Source organism: Aegilops tauschii, chromosome 1 (assembly GCF_002575655.3).
Source record: "Aegilops tauschii subsp. strangulata cultivar AL8/78 chromosome 1, Aet v6.0, whole genome shotgun sequence".
In the NCBI taxonomy this organism is placed as follows: Eukaryota; Viridiplantae; Streptophyta; class Magnoliopsida; order Poales; family Poaceae; genus Aegilops; species Aegilops tauschii.
Window position 1 is genome coordinate 132,015,461 of NC_053035.3, and position 22,350 is coordinate 132,037,810.

The following is a 22,350-nucleotide window of genomic DNA, read 5'->3' on the forward strand; positions in this document are numbered from 1 at the left end:
AACATGCTACACTACTCTAATGCAAGCAGTAGAGAGAAGGAATAGGCGATATCTGGTGATCAAGGGGGGGGGCTTGCCTGGTTGCTCTGGCAAGAGAAGGGTTCGTCGTCGATGTAGTCGATCACAGGGGTACCGGCAGCGGTCTCAGGGTCTACCGGAAAGAAGTAATGGAGGGGGGAACACAATAAATAACAGAGCAATCAAAGCATCACAAAGCATAACATGACAAACGCGGTGCTAGGTGTGCCCTAACGCAGTGCTAGGTGATACCGGCGAAGGGGGGAAACATCCGGGAAAGTATTCCCGGTGTTTCGCATTTTCGGACAAAGGAACCGGAGGGGAAAAGTTGCGTGTTCACTATGCTAGCGATGTGTGGCGGATGAACGGGCTATGTATCCGGATTCGTCTCGTCGTTCTGAGCAACTTTCATGTACAAAGTTTTCCCATCCGAGCTACGGTTTATTTTATATTAATTTTAAAAGATTTAAATCATTTTTAGAATTTATTTAATTATTTTAAATCAACATTATCCAAAATAGTGATTGCTGACGTCATCATGACGTCAGCAGTCAACAAAGGTGTTGACTGGATCAAACTGACATGGGGGTCCCGCCTGTCATTGACTGATTAATTAACTAACAGTTAATTAGGTTAATCATTGATTAGATTAATCTAATTATGATTAATTAATTTAGTTAATTAATTAATTAATTAAATTTTATTATTATTTTTATTATTTTATAAATCGCTCCGAGGGGGGTGGGGCCCCACTGTCAGTGGCCAGGGGGCCTTAGCGGTTCAGGCTATCGGGCGTGTGGGTGCGGGTGCCCGTCGGGGCAAAGGCCGCGTGGCGTAGATGGGCGCCGGCGCCGGGGCTGCGGCGAGGCCGGCCGAGCGGCGGACTGCAGCAGAGGACAACGGGGGTCGCGCGAGGAGCGGGCTGCACGGGCGACAGCGGTGCTGGCGGAGACGAGCGCGGTCGGCCGGTTGTAGGGATGCGGCGGGCGAGGCCAAGGGAGGGCGCGGGAGGAGCGTCGAGCAGCGTCGAAGCGGGGGCCTCGGGCAGCGGCGGTGAGCAAACGCTAGCGCGAGCGGCAGCGCAGGCGGCGGCTGCGGGGTGGAGCCGGCATGGGCGCGGGGAGGCTGGCGGGGCGCGCGGCGCGTGGGCCGGGTGGTGCGTGGGCGCAGGCGGAGCGTGGCAGCGGTGGCCGTGGGCGAGGCAGGGAGCGGCCACGGGGCGCGGGTGGGCGCGCCCCGAGCAGTGTGCGGGGGAGCGGCATGGTGGCGCTAGATGAGGGCGGGCGCGTGCGCGCACGACGGCGCGTCGTGCGTTGAGCAGGGGAGGGCGCGCGTCGGCCGGGAACAAGGCAGAGGAGAGAGGAGAGGGGGGGGGGTAGCGGCTCACAGGGGGCCGTAGGGTTCGGCAGCGGGGGTCGAGGATGACGGCGACGTGGAGGAGGCAAACCGGCGAGGAGGAGGAGGCAGGCCGGCGAGGTTGCGGTGACGACGGGCGACGGCGGAGAGGACGGCGGTGTCGGGCGCGTGGAGGTCGTGCCCCCGATCTCGATCCAGATCGGGGGGAGAGGGAGAGAGCGAGTGGGGGAGGAGGGGGGGAGTGGGTGTCGGTGGGGTTAGGGTTTCAGTATGGGTTATAGGGGAGTGGGGGCCGGCCTGGGCCGGTTGGTTCGGCGGCCAGCTGGGCCATTTGGCCCAGTATGGACTAGGGGAGCCCTTTTGTTTTCTTTTCTTTTGCTATTTTTTCTTTACTTTTTATTTATTTTTCCTTTCCTATTTTCTTTTATTTTTTTAATGGTTATAGTTTTATAAAATACACAAATGGTTTCTAAATTAGAATTACTATATTTATTACTGCAACATTAATTTGAGGAGCTAAATAAAATAGTTTAACATTTTATAAATAATAAAAGGCATTTATTAAATTGGTTATGCTGATGTTTCATTCACATCTGAGTATTTAAATATTTTATAAAAGGGTGGTTTCTCTACCATAATTACCTATGCATTATTTGGTACAACCCGAACATTTTAGTTTTATTGTTTGAAAACTTTTCTTGATTAACTTGAATTTGAACTTTGAATTTGAATCGGTTTCGAACTAACGCGAGATTAACAACAGTAACCGTGGTGACGTGGCATTGTTAACGTGGGATTACTGTAGCCTAATTATCCGGACGTCACAAATTGAGATGGTGGGATGAGGCTTCGGCGATTTTTGCAGAGTGCCTGGATGTTGCATCAATGATTGGGAAGCTCAACTATAAACATTGCTTTCGTTCGACGAATAAAGCGGCGCATGTGCTAGCTAAATTTTCTTATTGTAATAAGACTTTATCTAGTTGGTTGGAAGAGCCCCCTGACTTCATTGTCAGCGAGCTTGTGAACGATGTACTCATTATTAATTCTTAATAAAGCTAGGCCTTCCCTAAAAAAAAACATTTGTATCGGCTGCCTTACTTCATTGCCCAAGAGTAGGTTATATCTAGCCCAAGTTGTTTAAGAAATGCTGGGAAATGTTATTAATGCAATAAGCAAATGAGTAGATGTTTCCATTGACCATGAGGTGCCTGCGGTGATTTCAGCAATCTCAAGATGTAGTGCGGCTTTGTATCTTGTAGGTGTTCATGTGGAGAGGGTGTGTGCGTTTATAAGGATGAATGTTTGTGCGTGTTTATAAGCACCCGTCATTGTACCGTGTTCATGCATAGAAGCAAAGTTGCTTTACACTAATAAGCAGAGATGCGGTACTCCAGTTGATACCCTCATCATTGATGCACCGCGACGCCACACTTGTAGAGAGGGGACCTTATTGAAGACCACATCGTTTCATCGCGTCCAAAGTGTACTTGTGACTAGTATGAAATCTTAGAAGACCACCATTACGGCAAATCACAGTTCATCACCTTTTTTTTTTTCGGGGAAGTTCATCACCTATCCTGCAGGGCTAACCAAGCGAACATCTTGCATGTCATGGGTGCACGTGAGCGCGAAATTTTATCTGCTCTTGCTGCTGCCACACGTCCACCAAAAAGAGCCCAGTAGGCCATTCGAGCCGAGAAGCAACGGTCATCTTCCCACGCCCATACTAGAGCATTTACGGAGTGATATTGAAGCGGAATAGTGTCTTTCTGCTCCACCATGTGAACTGTTAGCACTAATCTTGATCACGGCCTCATGCAGCGACCTGGCCGAGTCACGTTCGTGCGTGAGTAGCGGCCGGGATTCCATCTACATGCATGGCTGGTTAGTTAGTGGGCTAGCTACAAGGCTGGGCGTGAGCGCTTCTAGTATGCATGCTAGCTGAGTTGGTTAGTGCATGGAGGTGTGGCGTCGTGGTAGTTAGTAAGTGCTGTTAGTGGCCGATGGAGGCGGCTAGGCTGTGCGTGGCCTTGCATATTTAAGTGGCTGGTGGTGTTGTGTAGAGTGTGGAGAGAGCTAGAGAGAGATGATGTAGCCTCTGGGAGTGTATGTGCGCTCACGGTGGGGTGGTGTGTGTCTGGCAGAGTTCGAGCTCGCCAGAAATACAAGGGGCTGTTCGTGCGGCCGGAGGCGTTTGTGCGCCGGGAAACCTCGTGTCCTCTCTTTTTCTTGTTTCTTCCTTGTCTCCGGTGATCGCCGTGGTTCAGTGAGTAGGCTAGACAACAACATTTGGTATCATGAGCTTGGTGTCCTTGGCGTGCTTGCCGTGCCGGAGGCGTGGCAGCGATGGCGGCGCTCGCCGGCAGCTGCGTGGCGGAGCTCCGGGCCGTGTGTCGGCCCATGGAGGTGGGCGGCGCTGTGGCTGTCATGGCGCGTGGCGGAGACGGCGGGCGGTGACGTCGTACGTGCGGCGACCGCGGAGGCCGCCGAGGCGCTGCGTGGTGGCGCGGCGGCGCAACACGGCGTGGCGGCGTGGAGGCACTGCATGGCGGCATGGAGGCCGCGGCGGTGCAGGGCAATAAGCCGCGGCGACGAGCCGGGCGCGACCGGTGCGTGTTATGGGTGCGCACAGGACGCGTCGGGCGCATCGGGACCCCGGGCGCGCGGTGAGCGCACTGGTATGGTCGAGCTCGTCAGGCGCGTCTGTTGCGCGCGGGGCGTGCGGGACGCACTGGTGTGGTCGGGCTCGTCGGGTGCGCGCGGGACGTGCGGGACGCACTGGGGCGGTCGGGCGCGTCGGGTGCGCGCGGGGCGTGCGGGGCGTCGAGGGACGTCAGGCGTGTGTCGCCGGAGGAGAAGGAGTTCGGCGTGTGTCGCCGGAGTCGTGACGGAGCACGGTGCGACTGGCGTCGGTGCGCCAGGTCGGGTCCGCGGGCTGGGTCACGCTCGTGACGACGACAACAACGGCAGCAGCAAGAACTTCGACGATGGCGAACCGGTCAAGATTATGAGGGAAATTGTTAGCACTAATCTTGATCACGGCCTCATGCAGCGACCTGGCCGAGTCACGTTCGTGCGTGAGTAGCGGCCGGGATTCCATCTACATGCATGGCTGGTTAGTTAGTGGGCTAGCTACAAGGCTGGGCGTGAGCGCTTCTAGTATGCATGCTAGCTGAGTTGGTTAGTGCATGGAGGTGTGGCGTCGTGGTAGTTAGTAAGTGCTGTTAGTGGCCGATGGAGGCGGCTAGGCTGTGCGTGGCCTTGCATATTTAAGTGGCTGGTGGTGTTGTGTAGAGTGTGGAGAGAGCTAGAGAGATGATGTAGCCTCTGGGAGTGTATGTGCACTCACGGTGGGGTGGTGTGTGTCTGTCAGAGTTCGAGCTCGCCAGAAATACAAAGGGCTGTTCGTGCGGCCGGAGGCGTTTGTGCGCCGGGAAACCTCGTGTCCTCTCTTTTTCTTGTTTCTTCCTTATCTCCGGTGATCGCCGTGGTTCAGTGAGTAGGCTAGACAACAACATGAACTCACAACGTGCATCAACGTGGATGTCCGGGCGAACGGCTCTCCACTAGGCACAAGCCATCTCCCACACCTTCCCTGGTTGTGCAGGATTGAGCGGCTCACGTGTGGACATAGGCAAAGAGGTGTGGCGCCACTTGGCAGCTGCGACCTTACGGAAGCCACTAATCCATCTAAAATAGAGTAGAGTTTTCATCCTCAGAGGATGAATCTTATTTTTCTGAAGCGGAGCTGTAGGATTTGCCTCATTTATCAAATAAGGAGAAGTTAGAGTTTTAGAAGCGGGATTGCTAAATCTCGATCGACTAAGACTTAACCAAGTCTCAGTCGACACTATATTCGTGGGATCCCACGCGAAGATTCGTACATTTTTTTCTTTCTTATATGTTATCTACTTGACTTAGATTTGGTTAAGTCTCAGTCGATGAGACCTAGCCACACCCTTTATAAATGACCAACATTTACAGCCTAACAATTACTCATGTGATATAATATTCCCTAGTTGAAGAAAGGAGCATGATGAAGGAGGCCATTGCTCGTCTATTGGATGGATCTAGTGACTGGCATGGAAGAATGGCAGGATTTCGCTTGCATCTTTGATGCTGAACTCTCGCCAAGGCTCCTCCTCAATCGTGCGCTGCAACTAAGGCCATCTTGTTCGCGAGGCGATGTTAAGCAGCCACAGATTAGGGATCCCGACAAGCATTGTCTATTTTTTAAAGGATTTGACACTCTTACGTGTAGGATCTAACCCAAGCATCATTTTCTATATATGCTTATCACAAAATGGTCAGGATTTGAGTATAACACTGTATGCATATGTGATTCTGTATCTCCATTCCAAACACAATGACCACAGCCTGCTCTTAATAGCAGAAAAACTGTTTTGTGCGGCTCCTACAGAATTCTTTCCACTTGTATGGTCGAACACGTTGAAGGAACGCAAGCTGCACGCCGGCGCAGGTCCTGCTCCAGATTAGGAACGACATGGGGCTCTGGCACAAGGCCTACGGCTATGCGCTCCAGAGTCTTCAACCCGGTCCATAGACCATTAGAGCCAGATTAACCTAGTAGGGCTTCCTTTCTGGTGCCTGGTGTTCGGCTACTGTACTTCGACTCAACGTGTATAACCTGGAATCCCATTTCTTCTACGTACCCTTTAATGAACGCTGTTAGCATTTCCGTCAAAAAAAAAGTGAGCGTGGGGCTTTATGGAAAATCCCTATGTATTGGAGCTAATTTTTTTTAAATAATACATCTTTTTTAAATTACAGAAATAATACGCAAAAAAAAAGAATTTTCAAAAATAATACACCATCGGCCTACTGCAGGCCGACTGAGCCCAGTCGGCCCACAGCAGGCCGACTGGTGGCCCATTAGTTTGCTGCTGGCCGATTGGGCCGTCGGCCACCAGATCAAGCCCAGTCGGCCTGCAGTTGGCCGACAGGGTCCAGTCGGCCTGCAGTACACCGATAGGCCTGCAGTGGGACTATGCTCAGTTGGCCTGCTGTGGGCCGACTGGTGCATGCCTATTTTTAATAATACATGATGATATTTTTTAAAAGTATATATTTTAACACGTTATGAATACATGGTAACATTTCTTCAAATACATTTTTAATGGAAATACCTTTTTTTAAACCACACAACATTTTTTAAAATGCTTTTCTGAAATTTTCACAAACTTTTTTTAGAAACACGCGAATATTTTCTTAAAATGTCATGATCCATCTAAACATTTGTTAACCCACGTGATATGTGAGTATATTGATTGTAATATCATCTTATATTATGGGATGAAGGGAGTACCATTTTTTACAATGTCATGGATATTTTTTGAAAACACGAGAATATTTTCAGCAAAGGTGACGTACATTCATTTAGTGGCACGAACCATTTCTTTTCATATTTTCCAAAAAAATTGCATGCATTTTTTGAAAGGCGGGAACCTTTTTCCATTGTGATGAACATTTGTTTTGGAAGTTATCGACATTTCCAAACTGCGCTTTTCCCGCCACCCATTTCCCGCCACCCATTTCCCGCCAACCCTTTCCCGCCACCCATTTCCCGCCACCCATTTCCCGCCAACCAATTTCCCGCCACCCGTTTCCCTCCTCCCATTTCCCGCCAACCTTTCCCGCCATACCGCAGTCGTTCTTTCCCGCCATTTTCTCGTCTCTACCTATAAAAACCCCCTTCAGACGGAGCTGGATAAGCATTGCAGTGTAGTGTAGTTGAGATGTCCCATTATCCTTTCGATCGTAGTTTTCACCCTGGGATGAGCAGGACTCTTCTGAGGCTAGCTACCGATTTCAGGATGGATAATAGGATAGTTCCATGGGACGAACTCACCGGTAGTGACACCATAATGAATGAGTTGGCTCACCAATTACGTAGGTCTGGGTGGCCTGAAAGGACCTATGAGGAGGTACGTAAAGAACTTCTTAGGTTGCATGACAGGTGGAAGAAGGTAGTGGTGCCGAAGAGTGAAACTTTCAGAAGGATTGCAACAAATAATCCATGTTTATGGACTGAGGAGAGCGAGGACGAAGATGATATCTTCATGCCGCCGCTTCCGGGTTCTGCATCGTCGAAGGGCAAGAGTTCTTCATCATCGAAGGGCAAGGTTTCTGCATCGTCGAAGGGCAAGAGTTCTTCATCATCGAAGGGCAAGGTTTCTGCATCGTCGAAGGGCAAGAGTTCTTCATCGTCGAAGGGCAAGAGTTCTGCATCGATCGAGGATGACGATGATGACTTCATGTAGTTTTTATGTTGTATGTTGTGAGTTCAGTTACGTGCCATTTAATTTAGATGTAGTTCTATCTAGTTGTTTGTAATGTCTCGTTGTATGAATATTATGTTCTATCTAAATATGATCTTGTAGAGTAGGCATATGTCTCGTACATAAGTACATAGTCATTTGTCTCATACATAGAATAGACATAAGTCTCACACAGAAATAGATGGTAATGTCTCTACTGATACATAGGAGCTGCAATGACGACGTCTGGCCTGCCGGGGAGGCGGATCTCGAATGACAAATTCATCACATATAACTCGGTTTCCTGTAGCAATGCAACTGAACAACCCTTTTCCATTCCCATTCGCTCAGCATTTCTTGAATCTTGCCATCATCAGTTATGTCAATCAATTTTCTTTCCCCAGGGCCATCTGAATGCTTCCTGCTGACGTAGTACACAAAATCGTCTTCCTTCAACCCTTGCTTCAACATGAATTTAGTCTTCAACCAATCAAAAGTGAGGTCCACTTCACTAACTTGCACAACACTTGGAGACAAGCCTTGGACATGAACAATAGGGCTAAGCACCCACTGAGTACCCTCAGCCATCTGCAACACACAAATCGCATTGAGTACCTACCCTACCCCTTAATATCCCCACTAACAAATATTAGACATGTCTATATATTACGAAGCTATATATTACAGAATATTAACGGAGCAACTAATACAATTCACCCACCTACAATTATATTACGAATATTTGCCGTAGCAACTACAAATATTGACAGATTAATATATTTGACTGGACTGCCTATATTACGGACCTTTTTTCTGGACTCCTACATATACTGACACTCCTAAATACTTGACATCCACATATAGGACGGATTATTACCGGAGCAACTACACATTTTTACACAACTAATTAGTTGACATCTAAATATATTAACAAATACTACCGGAGCACCTACGAAAAATAAAATGTGGGCTGAAATATACCCTTGAAGCGTGCGTGCGAAGGATGAACGACGAACGGCGGCCACCAAACTGCCGGTGCTCCGGCTCCAACGAAGAACGACGAACAACAGCTTCACCTCCACCACAGTGCCCCAACTTCACCACCAGCACACTGCAATGCTTATCCAGCTCCGTCTGAAGGGGGTTTTATAGGTAGAGAGGAGAAAATGGCGGGAAAGAACGACTGCGGTATGGCGGGAAAGGGTTGGCGGGAAATGGGAGGAGGGAAACGGGTCGCGGGAAACGGGTGGCGGGAAACGGGTGGCGGGAAACGGGGCGGGAAATGGGAGGAGGGAAACGGGTGGCGGGAAACGGGTGGCGGAAAAAAGTTGGCGCGAACATATGGCGGGAAAAAGTTGGCGCGAACATATGACGATGATGACTTCATGTAGTTTTTATGCTGTATGTTGTGAGTTCAGTTACGTACCATTTAATTTAGATGTAGTTCTATCTAATTGTTTGCAATGTCTCGTTGTATGAATATTATGTTCTATCTACATATGATCTTGTAGTTCCGATAACAGAGTACTAAAATAGAGTAGGCATATGTCCTGTACATAAGTACATAGTCATTTGTCTCATACATAGAATAGACATAAGTCTTACACAGAAATAGATGGTAATGTCTCTACTGATACATAGAAGCGTCAGTGACGACGTCTGGCCTGGCGGGGAGGCGGATCTGGAATCGGGGACCATCCCAACCTGTCGGGTGCCCTAATGTGACGAGGAGGAATCTCAGACTCTCCCTGGTCATGCTGTGTATCCTGTGTGGGGCCTTGTGGAGGAGTCGAAAACATGTTCATCCACTGGGTGTGCTGCGACATCTGAGCCTGTATGTTGTCCTCGGGATGTTGATCACTCCCCCACGTATCATGTGATGCCGACATAGACGCCTGATATCCATAGGCCCCTACGCGATGGAACGTTTCATCATGAAGAATGAGGTCGCGTCAATTAATATTGAAAACAATAAATATGAAGACACATACCTGCTGGGTATGACGTCTGCTCTGGCTGAAACACGAAACTAGACGAGGGACCGTGCTGCTGTGGCTGTGGAGAAAACACGAAGCTCGACGAGGGACCGTGTTGCTGTGGCTGTGGAGAAAACACGAAGCTCGACGTGGGACCATAGTGCTGCGGGTGCCACGTAGAACTGCCAGGTTGGTCAGGACGGGGTGGCCTGGTTGTCAGTTGCTGTGCTAGGCGTGGACGTGGTTGATGTCGGTGCATGGAGTGACGCGGCTGCTCCTGCTCGTGCTGAACAACATCGGTTCTCCGGGTGCACGTGATAGCCTCGTACACAGTCCGTATCTTATTCTGAATTCTTTCTAAGAAGGGCTGTACCACTGGACGATGATGAAGAAGAGGTCCAGACGATAGTGATCGTCCAAAGGTGGTCACGTCGTCGTACAATTCGCGTGTCAAGGTAGCCTGCAAATTTCCATGACGATTAATAATGTTTGTCTCTTGCACGTCAAAGTATGTGACAACATTACGTAAAGAAAAAATATCTTACCGCGTACTGCCTAGAGCCCGAAGTATCATAGCTCGGGTACATATCCGACGGAGTAGGATCCGGTAACTCCTCTGGGTGGGAGTACTCAACAATGCGTAACCGTGTTCCGGTCATGTAGCGCCGCAAATAGAGATTGAATTCATCGAGATCGAAATTGTGATTCTCGTGCCATAGATTTGTGTTTGCTGTCTCCCATTCTATAACATACGGCTCTAGTCTAACTAGCCAGTCAGCAGTTGTCCTGTTCATGCCCTTCCTTGTCGTCCTAAAATTGTGGTGTGTGTTCAACAATTACCTAAAGCTTCGAATGGAGTACTATGAAAGAAAATGCAACACTAAAAAACTGGTTAATACCTGTGGATGTGTGCTGGCACCGGGTTCTCTATAGGGGGAGGTAGCTCCAACTGCAGAAGACCAAATTGCCTCATAACCCTCTGCTGTGCCATCTCCTCGACGAAGACATCGAAGATGATATTCGATTTTGTCATCCAGTAATCTCGGTCCCTTGTGCATAGCACAGACATACCAGCAGGGTATCTCGCTTGTATGGCTGCTTCCGTGTAGGGCTGCCAGATGACCCCGGTGTACGCATCGAACTGCTCGTTCAATGCTGTGTATGCCTTCCTGGTCTGATCACTAGCAAAGCGTCTCTGCAGAGAATAAAAGTTAGTAGCCGCTAGCATCGATCGATCTCTTGTGCAGAAAAAGTTGCATTAAACTACAACACGGTGCATACCTTGCGACGAGTCCAACACAGACCGAAAGTAGGCATGTCGATGCCGTCAACATCAAACATGGCGTCTATAGGCTCATGAACACGTACATCTGGTCGCCCTATAGAGAACCTCTCCCACGACCACAGCTGTAGGAATAGAGGGCATCCAAGAAGGGCTGGCTTTCTCGATGTAAGCTGGCAACCGTTGCACATACCTCGGTATGTAGCCGCTAACACCGCCGAACCCCAACTCCTCTGTCTGATCTGATCCGCCGTCTGAGCGCTCGCTATCTCGAGTGCCATAGGGATGTAGAGGGCGCTAATAGTGGTGACATGGTTCTCCGTGAACATCACCTTGCCGAAAAGCCACAGCAAAAGTGACACATCCTCCAGAGTAGGAGCCATCTCTCCCCATCTGAAGTGAAACGTGTGGGTCTCTGGCCTCCAACGGTCCACTAAGCAGCTCAGCAAAGACCCATCGATGGCGACGCGTTTCTCACCCGGGATAGACTCAACCAGACGCGCGAAAGGTAAAAGGTCGGCCCATTTCAACCTTCATCAGAGAACTTTTCAGTTAGTGTCTCCCATTTCAACCATTAATATGCATGTCAGTGTGCAAATTAATAAAGCACGTACCGCTGAAGCCATCCTGAGTGTATCTTCCAGTTTTCCTTAGGAGTGCGAGTGACCAGAGGCTCAAGCTTGCGCTCATACCATATCGCAGCACGATGACCCCTATCAATGTCCCCATTCAGCAACCACAATCCCGACATTCCTGCACATACAAAATTCAGAATATAGTGTCACACTTAATAAAAATTCAGAACAAAGTGCCACACTTAATAAAAATTCATAACATAGTGCCACACTTAATAAAAATTCAGAACATACTGTCACACTTATTACAAATTCAGAACATAGTGCCACACTTAATAAAAATTTAGAACATAGTGCCACACTTAATAAAAATTTAGAACATAGTGCCACACTTAATAAAAATTCAGAACATAGTGCCACACTTAATACAAATTCAGAACATAGTGCTACACTTAATACAAATTCAGAACATAGTGCCACAGCACACTTAATATAAATTCCGAACAAACTAGTGCTAGCTTAGCTTCTTCCTCTCGCCCTTACTCCTCTACTACCTCTACCTCCTCTTCTTCCCCGGTTGCCTCGTCCACGCCCAGTGACGAAAGTGGGACAATTAGTGTCCCTATGGCCAAATTCATTGCATAGAATGCATTGCCTAGTCGGACCTCCTGCTTCAGATTCATCCATATCATTTCGGATGCGCTGACACTGCCGTCTGCCTCTACTTGTACGCATATGCTCTGGGTTTGGAATGTAACGCCTTTCGGCGGGGTTGACGCTGTTGAAATTACCCATTGATCGAAAACCCATCAGCTCACCTGTCCAGGTATTGAGGACAGCCTCTTTCAGAAAATATGGAGACACAAACGATATTGCGTCCATTCTAAGCTGCCCGCAAGCAGCAAGTACATGTGAGCAAGGTAGGTGAAGCAATTTCGGTTTATTGCATGTGCACTCACACGTTGGCTAGGCTTCATTGCCAATTTTCACCTCATGCGTCCTCAACTCATTTGCACATCCGAATTTGTTGTTGGCTAAGCGGACCTCAAACCTTCTTTCTTGATTACCGATGGCGACTACAGTGTGTGACCTAGCTTTTTGCATCTTGTTGTCCATGTACTTCGTGACTCTTTCACAGTATCGTGTATTTGGGTTGTTCAAGATATGCTGCTCTGCTATTTGACGTCTGTCTCTGAAATACTTGACGGTGCCATAGAAAATACCCTCAACGATGGCTGTAAGTGGCAATGCCCGGTTTCCTCTGAGGACAAAGTTGTATGTTTCCGCGAGGTTCGTTGTCATGACACCGTACCTTGATCCATGTGTGTCATGTAGCAAAGACCACCTCTGCAGAGGCTCATGCTCTATCCACTGCTCGAAGGTTTTAATCGACCTCCCGAGCCTTCTCCTAGTACCAGGTGGGTCAAAGCCTGGCAGGTCACATAGCCCAACAGCCTCCTCCTCCACGGCCGCTGTTCCTGTTGCCAACTGTGCAGCTACTGCTTCAACATGTGCCCTCACCGCTGCATCTCTTGCAGCTTTCCTGTCCCTCACGTGTCTCTGCGTGCACACATTAAGTCTGTCGCGTATCAAATTATACTTCCATAACTGGTTCTGCTTGCAGAGTTTTTTGAACAGATTCATCAGGTTCTTATTTCTAAACTGCGAGAAGAAATTAGCCCCGAGATGGCGCATGCACCAACGGCTCTGCAAGTCCTGCCATGGAACTTGTTCCTCAGGGCTTGGGTTTGTCAGTGTCCTTATCGCACTGAGTATACCTGCATGCCTGTCATGAAGGATGCACACATTGGGCTTCTCCTTAACAACTGATATTTTCAACTGCCTGAAGAACCATGTCCAACTTTCAATGTTCTCACTCTCCACAAAAGCAAATGCCAGTGGGACGACTTGATTTTGGCCGTCTTGACCTATGGCTGTCAAGATCTGACCCTTGTACTTGCCTGTGAGAAAAGTACCGTCAACACATATCACCGGTCGGCAATGCCTGAAAGCTTCGATGCATACACCGAAAGAGAAGAAGAGACGATGCAAAACCCTCACAGTTGGGAACTCTGGCATGAACATGTCTTGGATATCGATATAGGTGCCTGGATTCCGCTGCTGCAGGGTGTGGAGGAGGTGGACAACAGAGTCATATGCATCAAAATAAGAACCAAATCTCCTCTCAAGCGCTGCATGCTTAGCCCTCCAAGCCTTGCCATAAGAAATTCTGTACTTCAACCTGGCGAACACTTTTGTCTGCACTGCCTTCACTTCCATAGCTTTGCCTTGCACTATCTCATCGTAAAACAGTCGAGCAATAAGCATGGATGAAAGGTTGGCATGATCTTGAGGGATGCAGGGAATAAGACAAGTGTGATTAACTAAGTCACTTATCACCCAACTTGTGCCATACTTAGGGAGAAAGCCGTGCACCCTTGCGGGACAATCTGCGTTCTTGCATACCATTGTGAGGAATTTCTGACTGGACACCTCAGCTTTGAAAACCCTTTGCGTGGACATTGCCCAATTAATTATTGCATCCTTCAGGGCTTGCTTGTTCGGATACATAGCACCCGTCGCAATATTGTTCTGGTGATATTGCCAGGCTGAATCATGTCCATCATTCACGGTCATTGCAGATGATAAGTCATGATTCCACCATGCAGGATTCGGGACCTCCTCTGCATTTTCTTCTTCATCTGACTCGTCAGAATCATCGGCATGACCCCTTTCAACATCGGTGTCTTCTTCTTCCATCTGGTTCTGCATGTGCCCATCTACCTCGTCAGCGTCCACCTCGCCATTGTAATCACCATCGGCATTTCCTCCTTCTACCTGACTACTCTGCCCTGGTTCATAACCATAAGCATTTCCTCCTTCTACCTGACTGCTCTGTCCTTGTTCGTAACCATAAGCATTTCCTCCTTCTACATGACTGCTCTGTCCTTCGTAGCCACCCTCCCCTTCATGTGCAGTGACCTCCTTCACGACGGGAAGCACTAAAGCAACAGGATTGCATCCCCTTCGTTCACAACCTTGTAACCACCGCACCCAATCGGAGTCTCCCTCTATTGGCCTCAAATAAAAGTAAATTTTTGAACTTGACCGTGTCCACAATGCATGAACATCGACGGTGTGTGTTTCAGTATCAAGACCTAAACTTGCCGCAATCCATTCTTTCAACTGACTAACAGACCATGTTTGTGGTGCGCTGATTGCCACCTCTATGTGAGTAAATTCACTCAGATCTGCTCCCAACTCATTTGTTTGGACAGTACCAGGACCATAGTAAAATCTCAACTTCACTACATCGGACATCTCGACTCACCTATTTTTTTCAACATAGAAATACAAGTATTAGACATGTCTATATATATATATTACCAGGACCATAGTAAATTTCACGATCAATATAATTTAATCTATGTGGACGATTATGATGAGTTGCTTGACTCTTCTTTTAATAATAATATAATAAATAGGCCCATGTTTACTAATAATAAATAGGCCTCAAATAATAATAATAATATAACCGACAAATATGATAATTTAGTTTATTTGAATTATATGGCCCATGTTGATGTATTTTTTATTTTAATCTATGTTAAGAATAATTTAGAAAAAGGCATGCGTCTTATTTCTACGATCATGTAAAATTCTTCCTTGCAAAGAAGTTTTTATCCGAAGTTTTTTTGTTAAACTACAGCGTGGCCGTTTAAAAAAAACAGTGTGGGTTAGCGGGTAATCCGCTTCATATTGGCATCGGGTACGGACTGAAACGTTTTTTAACATGTAGTTCTACTTTTCCCATTTTTTGTTTGCTTGTTAAATTTCCATCACACTGACATGCTATGCACATGCCGACCCCAACTCTTTAAAAAAAACTTGTCTCTTCTTTCCAACTTTTTATTCATGTTTCCAACTTCTTATCCCACACCTGTGTACGTGTCAAGTATTAAGCAACAACTTATTATCCCCACTAACAACTAATACAATTCACACACCTACAACTATATTACGAATATTTGCCGTAGCAACTACAAATATTTACGTATACTACCGGGGCAAATAACAATAATCGCACACAAATTTAATTTCACATCGAACGAAGCGTGCGTGCGAACGAATAATATTTACGTATACTACCGGGGCAAATAACAATATTTCCGTATACTACCGGGCCAAATAACAATAATCGCACACAAATATTTACGTATACTACCGCGGCAAATAACAATATTTACGTATACTACCGGAGCACCTACGAAAAATAAAATGTGGGCTGAAATATACCCTTGAAGCGTGCGTGCGAACGAAGAACGAAGAACGACGAACGACGAACGACGAACGAGGACGAACGAAAAACTGCCGCTGCTCCGGCTCCAACGAAGAACGACGAACAACAGCTTCACCTCCACCTCACTGCCCCAACTTCACCACCACCACCTCCACCAAAATGCTCACCACGACCACCACGAGCTACCCCGTCAGTAGATCGACACCTCTTTTGGCTGCCCTAAATGAGTTGAACCCATTCACGGTGCTAAAATCGCGAAAATGTAGCTCATTTAGGTGTACAAATGTGTGCCATTTTTCTGTAGAGAGAGGAGGAAGAACACAGAAGAAATGAGCCACCAGGTGGATAGGAGAGGAAGGAGAGGATAAGGGCGGGCACGGGAGAAGAATAATGGAGGAAGGAGAGGAAGGAGAGGATAAGGGCGGGCCGGCCAACGCGCGTCAGGTCGGCAGCACCCTGTCGGCCACCAGGTGGCCGATCGGCGGGCGGCAGGCCGACAGGGGCGCACCACGCCGACAGGCCACTGCCTCCCCCTCGCGACGTGGCCCGACCAACCACAGGCCGCCGCGTGCCAGCCCGGCCTGCAGTCGGCCTCCTGCTAGCCGATCGGCCTGCTGTGGGCCGACTGGGCTCAGTCGGCCTGCAGTGGGCCGACGGTGTATTATTTTTGTAAATTCTTTTTTCTGCGTATTATTTCTGTAATTTAAAAAAATGTATTATTTAAAAAAAATTAGCTGTATTGGAGTGGGCTGGGCACCCTAATCGTTTACTTTCCCTATCTCAACACTTTGTTGTTGAACTGTGACCCTCAACACTCGTAACAAAGGAAAATTGGAGGGAAAGAAGAGGATTTGGATCCTAGATAAAATCTTATTTCTACCCTTAGGGCTCATTCGCTTTGGAGAATTTTTCGAGGATTCCTACGAGATTTCCATCATGTCATTTCCCCCATATGTTTAAGCATTAATTTGACAGGTATAGTAGTAATAGATTCCTTAGGATTGTGTATATATTCATATGATTCCTTAAGATTCTTAGCATTAGGTGAGACCTTATGAAAAATTTCTATGTATTGGAGCGAGCAGGGTACCCTAATCGTTTACTTTTTCTATTCGACTAATTTGAAAATCATGTAAACCAAATGGAGCCTCTTTTTTTGCGGCAAACCAAATGGAGCCTTAGATCATAGGATGGACTCGCTCTTATTACATATGATTTTATTTATCTTACCCTTGTTAAACTCGGTTATTAGAGTGATAAAAGGTTTTTTCCCTGTAGAAGATGTTCGAGCGCTAGCCTCTTGCGGGTCTCCTATTAATGCAACAACTCGCCTTCCCCTTCTTTCCGTCTTCTGTGTTTCATAACGGACTTTGTGTTTTCATTATGCAAGCAATGGAAAGGGGTTAGCCCAGCTTGAAAAGATATCATAGGATTGGACCAAATAAATTTCACATGATATTTTTTATTAAATATTTGGAGCAAACAAATCATGAGCTATAACATAACTTCTTTGAAAGTGTCAATACATCTTCGTTCTTTGTACCATCTCTTCGTCTCTCTATTTTTTGTGGGAAATCCTTTTGTCTCTCTATCAAATCAAGCATGACATTATAACATCCAATGTCAAACATTCCTGCATTTTCTTCTTCCGGCGTAAAAAGGGCTATTCTCTGTAATATATGTGGTCCTGTTTTTGTAAATACATAATGGTGTGACATTTGGATCCTGTATTTTTCTTATTCATGAACTCCTATGAGAATGCGTCAGTTAGATCACCTCCACATCATCCAAAAAGCTATAAAATGCATTTTGTTTATTTATTATAGAAATGTTGGGACAACGGAACTAAGAGAGTTTTTTCTTCAGAATTAACATGCTTTCAAAATAATCTTTTCCTTAGGGTTCTGATTTTGGGTTTGTCTATTAATTTCAAAATCATGAGAAAGTTGTTTTTTAACTTTGGAGAAGCTTTAATTTTTTAAATTGATCCTCTGTTTCTTAAGTTGGAGGTGTCGTGATGATGTGTGGTGGAGGTATATGGCGACCACATCAAGTCAGAACCAAGAATTCGGTAATTGTTCGAACCCATTGCAAAAGAAAAAAAATCATGCCTCTCTGTTAATTCTGTTAATTTACATTGCCAACTTTCTCCAAATATGAAAAAGAAAGCCTTGACAGCATTTCCATTTATTCACAAGAAAATAACAGAATATGAGGGCATATTTTGTAGTGGCAATTTTTTTTGTTCGAAAAGAGGGGGCACCCCTCGGCCTCTGCATCGAGTGATGCAGACAACCTTTTATTGATTATTTCGAAGTTCAACATCCAATGACAATAAAGTTATCTCGAGTGTTGCGTTGAGCATTACTTTCTTTGGGCTACACAAGGTCTTCCACAAAATTCAGAAATTTAGTAACCAGCTCTATTTTCAGCTGTTCGGAAAACAAGAAAAGCCCTGTTCCACTTTCACAAACCTTCCGGATATGTCCTAAATTGGTTTATAACTTTCTATGCAACACCACAGTGGTTCGGTTACGAACTTAAGACGCTGGAGCTTGCAACAGCAAACGTATGTATTTTGATAAGACATTAGTTTGACAGAGGCACATCAGGCTTCTTTGAAATGTACAAAGAACACTAGAGTCAAATAACAACAGCCACTGTCTGAGAAAAGCTCGTAACTTGATCAGTTGAGGTACTGAGAGTGAGCAGCAGCAATCAGGGCAGCTCCGACGCCCGAACCGTCCTTTGTGAGCTTCACCGCCACCAACTCCGACGCTTCCTTGCCAAGCAGCTCCACCAGCGTGCTCTCCAGGCACTGCCGGAACTTGGCGTAATGCTCAAACAGCCCGCCGTCGATCGCGATGACTGTCCTCCTCTTGTCGCCTGGGGTGCCCCTACCAATCTTCCTGATTATCCCCACAATCCCGGCAGCAGCCAGCCGGGCAGACCTGCTGGTCACAATGTCGCAGATTTCGACGACCATCTTCCGAGTCTCCAAGGACGTGTCTTTGATCTTCAGGGTTTCTGCCAGTTTTTCAGCTACAATCCTCAGATCAGGGGTTTCATCATGGTGCATCGCGGAAATATCAGGAGTCCTGAATGTCACACATGAGAAGAGGAGATGCGGTCAGCACTGCGCCGCGTCCAGTCATATGTTACACAAAACCAGTGAACTACAAACATAATGCCATGGATTATCTGTTCTCTAACATTACTGATCGCTACGTATAACACAGTTAGCAATGCAAATATACCTCAGAATGAAGCGAGTTTTGAGGTTGGTGCGTTTAATGTGACCAAAAATTGAAGATCGCGAGGCGATTTTAAGAAGCACCCTCCTCACGATGTCGCCAAGATACATTCCGGATATTAACTTTTCGAAGATCTGGAAAGGAAATGAATGTTAGGGTATTGCAAGCTAAGGTTTAACATGAATGATAATTGATAACTGTGTAAGTCCTACAAGCTTGCCTGCTCTCTAGGATTTAGGCTCTCCTTGTCTAATGCTTGATCATATTCTGTGATCGGAAGGCATGAAGAAGAGAAGTTGCCCCATTCGGTATTTATAACCTGAAACACAGAAAAGTACAGTCAGAAGACATGAATGAATTAGATAAGTGATCTTGTGCAGTGCACATTAGTCATTTGGAATTGAACAGGCCTATAAACCTTACCATATTTCCTGATTTTGGTAACTCTCCTTCCAACTTGGGTATGGCATCTGCCTTTTCTACATATGCGGCATTTGAGCCGGTACCTAATATCACGCCGATGACAACATCTTCATCGTTATAGCTGCCCGTAGCCAGTGTCCCTACGGTGTCATTGATCTGAACCATGAACAAGTAATGTCAAATACGTTCCCAACAGAAGATCGTGTTAGTGTGATTGAGAAAAATGCAAACGCTAATCGCATCGGTTCAGAAGAGAAGATAAGAGAACCTACCAACGCAGACACACGCATGTCGACACCTTGCTTCTCCATGGCCGTCTGCAATTCCGCGACTACATCTTCGCCGACCTGTAAAAAATTTCAAAGGTAATTTCAGATATATTTGTCAAGCAAATGGCACAACTCTGATTAAAAGCTGGATTTTCTTGAATGCATCTCCACAAAGCATGGAATACGTACAGCGTCATCGATGGCAAACGCCTTTGTCCACTTGATCAGGGTGCCCGATGCGATGGACGACTGCCTCACGGGGAAAGAGAACGTGAAGCCCAGCTCCCTCTGCTTGCCGTCCAGCACTTTGTTATCTCCTTCATCTGCAACAAACTTGGCTAGTGCGGACGCAATGAAGCCAAACAACTCCTGAGGAGGCATGAGCACAAGGTCAAATGTGCCAACGAGACCATCACATCCAGGTACCAACAATACAGGGTAATGAGACTTGGAAACTGCAAAGCATGTGTACTAACCGCAGCGCTGCCTGACATGAGGTGAGGAGGAATAGAGACCTCCCTGGATTCACGCTTGACGACGCGCTTGTCCTTGCCAGCGAGCTGCACACGAAGCACGCGGAAGTTTGTTCCTCCAAGGTCCAGTGCGTAGAACAAGCCTTCTTCACTCCTAAATTCAGTCGCAACAAACGGTAATCACGCAAGCATAACTTCAATCTTTTAGTTGAAAGTGTCACTAACTAAGAAGCAATTACAAATTAAAAGTAAGCTATTATGGTTCTAATAGCGAGTACTCCCTCAATTCCAAATTGGCCAAATATATAGAAAAGTCAGATAAAATCTACAATATCAAATATATATAATAGAAAAATATATTTCATAATGAATCTAATGAAGAATATTTGGTGCTGTAGACGTTGACATATTCTTGTATAAACTTGGTCAAACTTAAATTACTTAATGAAGTTTGACTTATGACAAATCTAGAACTTGAATTATTTTGAAACGGAGGTACTACTAAGTTCTTTTAGAAAAAAATACCCACTTCGTTGAAATTCAAGTCCAAAAATAACTTCAAACTCTAGAAAGCATGTAAGAATATTCAAATGGAATTCGCTGATGAGAAGGCGTTCGCAGGCCAGTTATTAAACAGCAGACGTTCCACCGACACCCACAGTCGCAGACGAGAATTTTTACATACGTAGAGTGGGTAATTCTAGGCCGTTTTACACGGGTTGACGTCCGGACACGCAGGTGGGCAGCAGGGCACACACGTGCTGCCGCCGCACAAGCGGCGCGGACGCCGGCGTGCAAGTGGACACGCGGATGCAAAAAAACACAGAACGTGTAGTACTACGATCCGTCACATGCGCACTTGTTCAAGAAGATCTGTCAACACGCAGCATGGTGCCACTCCCACCATCTGTCAGCACGAGAAATCCAGCCTCGCCACCAACCGAGCTAGCTAGGTGAAGCCAACTACTAGTACAACACCTCATAATTATTATCAAATCGACTCAGGCAATGAACTTGATGCTAAGGCAGAGCCATCAATGCTATCATACGTGTGCTGCTTCCTGCTCTTAATGCTCATTGGAAAGCAAGTCGATGAAACTAATATGCAAATATTTTTGGTTTGTTCGTCCGAGAAATTTGACATGAAAAAGATAATTTTCTTTTCTTGATGTATTACCATGAGCAGATTGAGATCGAGAAGGGTCGGCGAGAGTTACCCGTTGGGGAGGTTGTCGACGTAGGAGATGATCATCTTGATCTTGCTGCCGCCCTCCTGGTGCAGCCCAGCCCTCATCTCCTCCTCCATGGCCGTCGCCACGCCATCCAGTCGCGTCGCCGGGGTCGCGCACTCCTCCCGGAGCTGCGCTACCACCTTCTCCGCCACCGCATCCACCGCCGCCACCATGATCCCGACGCCGACGATCGAACAGAACCCGGCGGAAGAAACTCGTAAGATCAACCGAGAACCAAGCGAGGTTCCACTCCCAGGGGCAGGAAAAGAAGGCCGCTGATCAACTCCCGTGAGCCGTATATATGGTCTTCTTTTCTTTCTTGGGCTGTAGTTCGCGAACAAGATTCAATCCTGGGAGGGGGAGGCGCTCGGGCGCTGAATTTATAATGTTTGGCGGATCCCGTTAGAGAAAGCGACCGAGGAGAGGCCGGGTCGGATGGATATTGACGGGGTGGGATTGGAGGCTGCGTCGGCTTCGGAAAGCTGGTGCTTATCTTGTTGTTTTGCTACGATTCGAGGAGGCTGCGGACGACCACGACCAAACTCGGAGAGGCCGTCGCCAAGAGTGCTGCTGCTTTGAACCTTCACGAGGAGCGTATGACTTTGACTCGCTTGGTTTTTTTTTTTCACTCGACGACTCGTAGAAAACAGGGCCATGGCAAAATAAGGTCGTTAACAACATGCGGGGAATCACGTAGTTTTTTTTTGCGAGAAGGGAGTTTTTATTCCAAACTAATAGGGGTTGTTTGGATCCTAAAACACGTGTTTAGAGGAAACCCCTTATCCAGTTTGGTTTCCTAATAAATCGGTTGTTTGGTTTCCTCTAAACACGTTTAATCCTAAAATTGATTGGATAAGGGGTTGTTTGGATAGCGTATATCCAGTTCATTCAGATCAATGGGTCTAATCTAA

At 46.9% G+C, this 22,350-nt stretch overlaps 2 protein-coding genes across 3 annotated transcripts; both read right to left on the reverse strand.

Annotated features, from left to right (window-relative positions):
• Positions 1–9,163: 9,163 nt before the first annotated feature.
• LOC141042219 (uncharacterized) lies at positions 9,164–16,145 on the reverse strand. 2 transcript variants are annotated; one of them, XM_073509814.1, is made up of 7 exons: positions 15,785–16,145; positions 11,528–11,666; positions 10,913–11,444; positions 10,531–10,826; positions 10,177–10,441; positions 9,647–10,091; positions 9,164–9,567 (listed from the first exon to the last, which is right to left on the reverse strand). In XM_073509814.1, exons 2-7 carry the CDS (start codon positions 11,662–11,664, stop codon positions 9,302–9,304), a joined length of 1,941 nt encoding a protein of 646 aa, XP_073365915.1. In that variant the 5' UTR covers positions 11,665–11,666; positions 15,785–16,145; the 3' UTR covers positions 9,164–9,301. The 2 variants fall into 2 exon arrangements, with proteins under 2 accessions (XP_073365915.1, XP_073365913.1); XM_073509812.1 differs by lacking the exons at positions 9,164–9,567; positions 9,647–10,091; positions 10,177–10,441; ... (1 more) ...; positions 10,913–11,444; positions 11,528–11,666 and adding an exon at positions 11,851–14,819.
• Positions 16,146–18,191: 2,046 nt separating this feature from the next.
• LOC109737843 (hexokinase-7) lies at positions 18,192–21,984 on the reverse strand. The gene is made up of 8 exons (XM_020296969.4): positions 21,425–21,984; positions 20,211–20,361; positions 19,924–20,103; positions 19,738–19,812; positions 19,466–19,621; positions 19,263–19,361; positions 19,046–19,176; positions 18,192–18,886 (listed from the first exon to the last, which is right to left on the reverse strand). Exons 1-8 carry the CDS (start codon positions 21,610–21,612, stop codon positions 18,475–18,477), a joined length of 1,392 nt encoding a protein of 463 aa, XP_020152558.1. The 5' UTR covers positions 21,613–21,984; the 3' UTR covers positions 18,192–18,474.
• Positions 21,985–22,350: the final 366 nt, after the last annotated feature.